The following is an 8580-nucleotide window of genomic DNA, read 5'->3' on the forward strand; positions in this document are numbered from 1 at the left end:
AGGAGCCCCGTGTGGGACAGCCAAGAGTCTGAAGTGCCAGGGTCACTGGCTGAGGTTGAGGACCCCTCTGCAGGAAAGCCAGGTGTGTGAAGCACCGGGGTTACACCTGTGTGCCGGTGTCCTGCTGGCCTGGTGATCTCTCACTGCCGGCCCCGGCACAGGATCCTGAGAGCACACGAGCGAGTGTGTGAACAGAGAGGTTTTATTCTCCGCTCTTGGCTTTCATGTGTCTGTGGAACATTGCATGTTCTCGGGGTGAATGTCCGATGATGCAGCTCCAACAGCCACATGTCACCCCCAGCCTCTGGGCATACAGGGACAATTCTCAGCAGTGCAATACCCAGGTCTGGGATTTTAGAAATCCCTGGTTTAAATACCTAGGGATTTTATCAGCTTTCCTGCACAAAACAAGGTTGGCAGGAAAAGGTCCTGGCAGGATGCCCTGAGACATCCCCGGGGAAAAGCAGTGACTCTCACAGGATGTGGGGCTGGCAGTTTGGTGAAAGCTGGTCATTCCCCAGTCTTTGCTGGGCATTCCTCACACTTTGCTCCCTGTAAGAAAACCTCAAGACACGCTGAACACTTCTGATGTGTTCAGGAGGGGAAAATGTGTCTGGGGAGCTGCTGAGTCTTGCAGGGGACACAGAGCACCTGCCTGCTGTGACCTGAAAACCTGGACATTGGGGGAATGTCGTCTAGCTCCAGGGAACATGGATCTGTCCCAAATGGGGTACCATTTCCCAAATGGACTTTTCTCAAGTCCCTCTCTCCTGTTAGTGCCTTTCAGCTGTAAATATGTGCCACTGTGGGAGGACATCTCAAGGCTCAGGAGATCCATGACCATCACAGCTTGGAGATCTCAGGTGAAAGGTGCCACTGAGGTGCAAAGCTGCAACTCATCACCAAGACAGGACTGAATTCGACTCAGGTTGAACCCTCTGACCGAGAGCACTCTGGTGTGTTACCCAACCCAGTGAGTTCCTTTTAGAAAGGTTCAGGCTCCCGCCGGGGATCGGGGTCCCCAAAGCAAAGGGGACCCCTACAGAGATATCTTGATCCCCTAGGGCAACAAAGGTCCCTCTAGGGCTCAGCCGCTCCCGGGGATCAGGCTGTTCCCCCGGGGATGGGGGCCGAAGGCGCGGAGCCCCCGAGGTACCACCGACCCCTCACACCGCCCGGGCCCCTCACGGCGCCCCCGCCCCCCCGGCCCCGCCCCTCCCCGCCGCGCGCCGCCCCGCGGCATTGTGGGATGAAACAGGATGTAGGCAGAACAGCGCGGGCGGACGGGCCGGGCGCGGCGGGCCGCGCTGCGCCGCAGCCAATGGGTGCGCGGCGCGCGGGGCGGCGCGGCCAATGGGGTGGCGGCGGGCCGCGCGCCGCAGCGGGCGGGGCGGTATTTGAGCGCGGCGCGGCGCCGGGGCGCAGAGCGCGCGGGGCGCCGAGCCGAGCGGAGCGGGCTGAGGCAGCGCGGCGGGGCCTCCTCACACCTCCTTCTCCTCCTCGGTGCCGTGCCTCGCCCTCCCGGGGTGGCCCTGTCACTGTGAAGGTGAGCGATGTCTCCGCTAGGTCGGGGGTCTCTTAAGTCTCGCCCAGCACCGGTCGCTCCGTGTGCGGGGTGGCGGCGGGGCCGCCCCGAGGGCGGAGGTCATTGCCGTGGCCGGGCGCGACCGGCGCTTGGGGAACGATCGGAGCCCGCCCCTCCCTAGGGGTCTGCGTCGCTGCGGAGCCGGTCCCGCTCCAGGCAAGGTCACCGCGGCCTCGGGCGCCCCCGGAGCTCCCCCCGTGAAGGTCACGCAGGGCTCCGGTTCCCGGGAGCCCTGCGGGGAAAGGGGCTGTGCCGCACCCCTTCGCAGGGCCCTTTTTCGCCAAGGTGGTGGATGCGGTTTGGGCAGGGCTTGGGGCCCGTCCCCAGTCGCGAAATCCATGCTGTCCTGGTGGTGGAGCGGTAGGTGCTGGGCTTGGGCCCCGTTTCGAGCCGTGGGATCTCTGCTCCCCTGGTGGGGAAGTGATGGGTGCTCCCATCCTCACGGTCCATGCTGTCCTCATGGGGGAGGTGGTGCATGCTGGGCTTCAGCCCCATCTCATTTCTAGGGTTCTCCCCTGCGCAGAGGGGGAAGGAGTGGTTACCAGGGGTCTTGTGTTTCATGTTCTTCCCAAAACCACAGCTTACCCTGCTGGAGTACTGGGCTTGGGACTCATGCCCGTTTTAGGACCTTATTCTACCCTGCTAAGAGAAGGGTTGGGTGCTGTCTTGGGCCTAATTTCCTTCCCAAGGCCTCATACTGCCCTGGAGTAGTAGCTGGGTCTATGGTCTTCCTTCTCACAGCCCACATCCTGCCCTTGGGGGGAAGGGGTGGCTGCTGGAGCTTTAACATTACCCCTTCCTAGGCCCATCTTTCCGTGAGATGCGTGCTGGGGCTTTGTGGTTTTCCTCAGAGAGGGCCAGATTGGGTGGCAAGACCCCAAGAGCCACCTGTGATCTTGTGGTTTAGGATTATAGTGTGTCTGTGGTGCTGCTGGGCTGCCTCGTGGGGAGGGTGGCCCTGTAACCGAGCAGGGAATGAGCAGAGGCTGGGGCCCTGCTCTGTGGCATTCAGGTGGGTGCAGGGTGTGACACTCCTGTGGCAGGTGCAGCAGCACAGCCACTGCCGGCCCCTGCCGTGGCCACGGGGGATGTCGTGCCCTGGAGCAGTGCAGGGGAGGGTGCTGTGCTAGGGAAGGCCTCCTGGCCAGCTCGTGCAGCCCTTCTGAAGGATAATAATTTTTTTCCTTTGGCGCTGTCACCCTTGGCAGCACAGGCCTGCACTGGGACGCTCCTTGCCTAAACAATGAGGAGGGAAGGTGCCTTTATCAGGTCACTCTGTGGCTGGTTATGCAATGGCAGGTGCCCTCTGACCTCTGAGCAGTGCACGTGTGTGAAGGCCTTCTGTATGTGAGGGCTTGCTTTTTCTCTTTCCTTAAAGAAGCTTTTCTGGAAGAACAACCTACAAGTGGATTTCTGCTGCTTTCTTCTTCCTGTGGACTGGATACCCAGAAGACTTTTCCAGGGGATTGTCAGATTCCTGGGTGGTGAATACAAATCTGCCGGCAGTTTGGGCTGTTCTGAGCCGAGTCTTCTCTACCCTTGCAGCCTGGGCTGGAGGCAAACCTCCAGTGGCTGAAACCACGGCATGGAAAGGAACAAACTGCTGGGAAGTGGCTGTGATAGGGGCATGTGCTCTCTGTTGGCAGTGGAGCTCAGTTCCTGTCATTCCTCCTGATGCTGTTAGTGTGTGTTAATAGCAGTTCTCTATTAGGCGCTATATCTAAACTGTATAAATTAAGGTGGCAATAGAAGTCTTCAAGCAAGCAGAGGGAAGAATTGAAGTATTGTAATCAGAGGGCTGCAATTATGTAACCGGATTCTCTTTCTCTCTGGGTAGCAAGCTCCTTTAATTGCTGTAACAAAGCTACTCCTTCAGTTTTCTGGGGCTCTTCCAGGAAGTGATCATTGCAGCAGATTTTTTTCACTCCACAGCAGAGCTAAAAATGTGTAGTTTCACTGTTTCAAAACACACTTGGTAGTATCACTCAAGACTTGCAGTGCTGTAAAAGGATTTAGGAAACTTAGTGGTGCTCTGCAGGCTTAATTGGAGGCACCCCTTGCCATTAAGAAGCTTATTCCCACAAAGTTTTAATGTGCTGGGGTAAGAGCTGCTGCAAGGTGAGCAGCTGTGGTGCTTCTTGGTGCAGTCACCTGGATCCCCAGGTAACATACCTCCCCAGGCCTTGAGTGGGGAATGGGAATGAGTGAGGGCTGTGGTACCCAGAGCAGGCCTTCATGGTGATCCTTCTCCAGGGCTTGAAGAAAGACTGCAGTGTTGGAATAATGAAATCCCAGTTTTCTAGGATATGAACTGTGCTGGGAAGTTCCTGGTGCTGAACACCTTCCTGGAAAGGCCATGTCAGATCTAATGGCTGCAGTGGCTGGTTCAATTTTGAGAGCAGAGGGGGCTGCACACCTCACTCCAGAACAAGTCCTGGACTGCAGTAGTCTGTGTTGTGGTTCCTGGGTGAAGAGGGGGCAGGAAAAGGAGAGCTTTGGCAAGGTCTGTTTCTGTGGTGGGACCTGCTTCCCCTGCCCTGTTTCCAGGCTGCAGTGTGGTGTTAACCTGCTTCTGGCTCATCAGACTGTCTCTGTCCCGTGGGCACAGCTGAAGGCTGGGTTTTCATGGCAGAGCAGCAGGGAAGTGAGGGTGTGATGATGGCTGAATGTGGAACAATGTTCCTCCAGTCTAAACTAGTAGCAGAAACTGTGACACCTGGGATGAGGTAGAATAAAAGCTGCTCCAAATGTGCTTCCTGAGCCTCTGTGTTCCTGACAGGCAGTCTGGGATCTGTTGCTTGCAAGGCTCTGAGCAGAGGATGTTCCAAAACACTGGCACACCTGGAAGGCAAACTTGGCTGTAGCCTATTGATGTACAGGAGGGCTGTGGCTCTCTGCAGATTCCGTCTCCTCCCACACATAAGCTTTTCCTGTGTGTGGTTAATGCAGGTGGTGATGTTGGAATACCTCTGATCTAACCTCCAGCCAGTGCTGGTGCTCCAGCTGTAAGGGGCACCTTGGCCTGGGGCTGCTGTAGGCACCTCCAATAAACTCACTCTGGCCATAACAGGGGTTTGTGGTATCGCCTTGTGACGCAGCCTGCACGGAAAGGACAACCTCTGATGCACAGGAAGCTTCTCCTGTTTGGGAAGGGATTAAAGGAATCTATGTTCTGCCTTAGGTTCACGATGTCTGACAGGAAGGCTGTGATCAAGAATGCGGACATGTCCGAGGACATGCAGCAGGATGCCGTAGACTGTGCTACACAGGCCATGGAGAAGTACAACATAGAAAAGGACATTGCAGCATATATCAAGAAGGTAACTCCGGGATGAGGGTGCTGTGCTGGCTGTGACTTCCCAAAGCTCCTGAGCCTGTCAGGAGCTGAGTGGCTGAGGCTTCATGCTTGCGTGCTGGGAGGGAGAAGATACTTGGCTTCTTGGCTGCTTTACTGCTGTTTTCAAGAGGATGGAGTGACTTCTCCAAGGTCAGGGGAGGGCTATGGCAGAGCTCTGGCAAGCTCTGAGCAAACTGCAAGTGCTGTCCCTCAGGATTTGCCAGCCTGGAAAGGGCTGGCGGCTGCCTCTGCTTAGGACTTGTTCCACAGACCTACAGCACCAGTGCAGGTGGGATCACCCCGATGTTTCACCTGGTGGGCAGCAGTGCATGTGTGGTTCTGGGATGGGCCTTGTGCAGGCTGCTGGGGCTGTGGAAGCTGCTGTGTTAGAAACTGCAAGCAGCTGGTCCTGGCTGGTGAAGAGGGTCTCTCCCTGTTTGCAGGAGCCTGTTAATTGAGTCTCATGCTTGATGGCATCTGGGGAGCTGTTGGTTCCCCCTGTAGCAGTTTCTCAGAATGGTCAGGCAAAGTGCTCTTGGAGGAGAGAAATTTTATTTCAGAGGCAGTGAAGTCCTGGCACCTGGGCTGGTGTTTGGGCCTTGCTTGTAATCTAAGCTTGAAGGCAAAGGATTCAAAGGTGTCTCCTGACTTCTCAGATCACTTTGAGGCATGACTTAGCTCTAAGTGCTTGGGGCAATGCAGCCTGTAAAGTGAGGGAGTGCAACAGAAGGCATCCAAAAAGAACTTGGCCTTTATTTCATGAGAGTGTGTTGGGAGGAGGGAAGCAATTTGATGCACCTTCGTGCCCTGGCAAGAAAGGCTTTTCCTTACTTCAAAGGTTACCTGCAAAGAGCTCAAACTCTTCTGTCTGAGAACTAGAACTGGCTTTAATCTTGGATGTTGAGTCTGTTCTTCTGGCTCTGTCTCAGGGGAGGGAAGGGTGTTCTTGGTGCATTAATTAGAGGGAGGAAACTGGTCTTTAACCCTATCCTGCCAGCTGAGCAGGAGAAGACTATTGAACCAGCATTCAGCTTGCTCACCTCTGACCTCATGGGTCTCTGTGCCCTCTGGCCTGTGAATCTGCCTGCTCATTTTCAGTGTGGATTTTCTTCCCTTTGTGTACAAGAGTCCCAAACAGCAGAAGCCAGGCTTTTCCTGCTTCCTTTTTTTAGGTGACCTTTAAGCTCAGATGCCTTGCTGGAGCAGACATGCCAAAACCTTTTTCTATTTTTTATGAGTGGGTTTGGAATGGGAGAGGAGAATTATTCCCCTGATTAGCCTACACACAAGGCTGTACCAAGCAGAGCTCTTGAGTCTGCTCTTCCTGCCCAGGGCTGATGGTGCTCCAAGGCTCAGAAGATGTTTTGCTTGTGTTAAATCCTTTAGACAATCCAGTGCAGAGGTTTGGTTGCTTAATTTAATAGTGTCTTGCAGTGGGGTATCTCAAGATGCTGCAGGTGGGAGGAGAGGCGATAGTGTGTGAACAGAACCAGCTCAGAATTTGTGCTTAGAACTATTTTCATGTGGGCTTTCTTGGCCTTAATGCCTCTCTTCTCTTTCTTCAGGAATTTGACAAGAAATACAACCCAACTTGGCACTGCATTGTTGGCAGAAACTTTGGCAGCTATGTAACACACGAGACAAAGCACTTCATCTATTTTTACTTGGGTCAGGTTGCAATTCTTCTCTTCAAGTCTGGATAGGAAGTAGGAGCGATTGAAATTTGGACTGTAATGCACTGATGGCTGAAGCCACGACTCCCTCTAACATGGCTATGCCGCTGCATGGACTGTATACTATATTTAATGTGTATATGTTGCAGTAAAAATCTACTTCTGTTTAGTTGCCTGGGAAGAAGGCGGCATTTTTTTGTTACTGCTTTTTTTGGTTGTATTGCACTAGGAAACCTGTAAATGCTTAAACAATGGCCTTTACGTGGGAAGAAATAAAACTATTCCACAGCAGCTCCCTCACTGGTAACTCCTTCTTTGAGGCTGGGAAAACTTTTTTGGGCAGGCCAAAAGCCCCAGACTTCCTTACTGAGTCGTGTTAGACTGTTATTCTTGCAAAGAGGAGCAAAGCCAGTGTGAGCCTCTGTCCCACCCTGCAGACTGTAGAGAGCTGGCTCTCCCAGTACCCTCGGGGCAGGTCTTAGACCTACCCTGAAAGCTGGTGGGGTGGCTCTGGGTGATGTGGCTTCCACCCCCGAGGTGATCTCCACCTTTGACTGTGATACAGGCTTGCAGCTGGCACCCCTCGGTGTTCTTGCTCAATGCCCTTCGCTGTATTTTTGGCTCTGCTGAAACATTGACCTAGACTTGAGTAAGCAACTCGGCGCGGTCTAGAAGGCTTCAAAAACAGCCCCTGAGTTCCTGCTTGTTGCAGAAAGCAGCAATCCTGTGGCTGAAGTCTTTAGACCTCGATGCTGAGTCTAAAGCCACGTGGCCCGGCCCCGCAATGGAGTAGGATATCAAATTGGTGACTACTGACAACAGCTCTATTCGGCATGTTTGTAGCCAGTTGTCTCAACACTGCCTTAACTTGATGCTCTCCTTAAAGCAAGCTAGTCGTGTGGAAGACTTGTAAGTGGCCACTGTCTCTTTTTTCTTTTTTTCTTTTATTTTATTTTCTGTAGCTAATAAGCTATTTCCGGAGGATTGTCCTCCATGTTCTGATATCTGCTTTTGTTCTTAAAGCACAGTACCAAGAAGTTTAATTTACATGTGATGTTTGTGTGAAGGAAACTCATGTGACATCTGCTTTAAAGGCAGACAAATGTCTTGGTCTCCAATAGGTTCAGCAGTGATGTTGTCTTAGTACGTACTGACTCGGGATTACACTGCAGGAAGTTCTGATCTGGGTGTGCAGAAATGCTGTGTGATGGCAAGTAAATCCCTGGTGCTTGTTATAAGCTCTAATTATTGGTTTGCTGACTAGTGCATTGGCAATACCACTGGGCTGGTAAGCCCAGCTTGTGTCTCTGAGATTAATTTGGTGTTGGGAATAAATCATTGCTGGGGGCAAAGGGCAGAGTGAAGGGAGCTCTTTATGAAATGATTTGGTGACCCAGGTTGATGACTTCCTGAAGTAAAAGTCCTTCTTGTCTCTGTGCAAAATCCAAAGTATGCCTAATTTTGTATTATGGATAGAACAATGTTGTAACTAGAAAGAATGTAGCTGTCATAAGTTCATGTCGATGGAAATGTCTGCACTGGGATATTGTGCCTTGGACTGTCTGGGGCACTCGTGTGGTCTTGTCTCTTCAGAACTCCACTCTGGGTCTGAAAGGAGAATGTCTTGGGTTTGATTTTTTCCAAGCATGAGTCTAATGTGAATCTGTTCACGGTCTCTTGTGGAGCAAGGTCTGTTCCCTTCATAACTGCAATTGCTCAAATACCATTTATTTTTTTTTCAAACATTAAAGGTGAATTGACACATTTAAACAGCCTGTGGTTTCTTCTTCCTTACCAGCTTTCCTGAGCAAAGCCTGTCCTTGTCCAGAGAGGGTGAGCAGTGATTTCTCTGCCCTGGAAGATGCTGATGACCCAAAGAAGGCAGGTCAGGGAGATGAGTGGAGGAGCTTAGGTGGCCCCTCTGTGCTGGTGCTGACCTCCAGCTCAGCTCAAAGGCTGAGCCAGGGAGGAGGGATTGAGGGAAT

General features: G+C 52.9%; 1 protein-coding gene across 2 annotated transcripts; it reads left to right on the plus strand.

The window, feature by feature from the left end:
- The first annotated feature begins 1414 nt into the window (after window positions 1-1414).
- On the plus strand, window positions 1415-8365 carry DYNLL2 (dynein light chain LC8-type 2). 2 transcript variants are annotated; one of them, XM_005525671.2, is made up of 3 exons: window positions 1415-1546; window positions 4767-4905; window positions 6488-8365. In XM_005525671.2, exons 2-3 carry the CDS (start codon window positions 4774-4776, stop codon window positions 6623-6625), a joined length of 270 nt encoding a protein of 89 aa, XP_005525728.1. In that variant the 5' UTR covers window positions 1415-1546; window positions 4767-4773; the 3' UTR covers window positions 6626-8365. The 2 variants fall into 2 exon arrangements, with proteins under 2 accessions (XP_005525728.1, XP_005525727.1); XM_005525670.2 differs by lacking the exon at window positions 1415-1546 and having other exon boundaries at window positions 4753-4905.
- The last annotated feature ends 215 nt before the right edge of the window (window positions 8366-8580 follow it).

Source organism: Pseudopodoces humilis, chromosome 23 (assembly GCF_049639895.1).
Source record: "Pseudopodoces humilis isolate 2021_Gansu_Grassland_sample_001 chromosome 23, ASM4963989v1, whole genome shotgun sequence".
Classification (NCBI taxonomy): Eukaryota; Metazoa; Chordata; class Aves; order Passeriformes; family Paridae; genus Pseudopodoces; species Pseudopodoces humilis.

What these genes read in the sequence shown, in the direction of transcription:
- DYNLL2 (XM_005525670.2), top strand. Translation starts at nt 4,753, where the DNA reads ATGTTCTGCCTTAGGTTCACGATGTCTGACAGGAAGGCTGTGATCAAG. An exon ending in TTGCAGCATATATCAAGAAG is followed by an intron (nt 4,906 to 6,487) that starts GTAACTCCGGGA and finishes CTCTTTCTTCAG; the next exon opens with GAATTTGACAAGAAATACAA.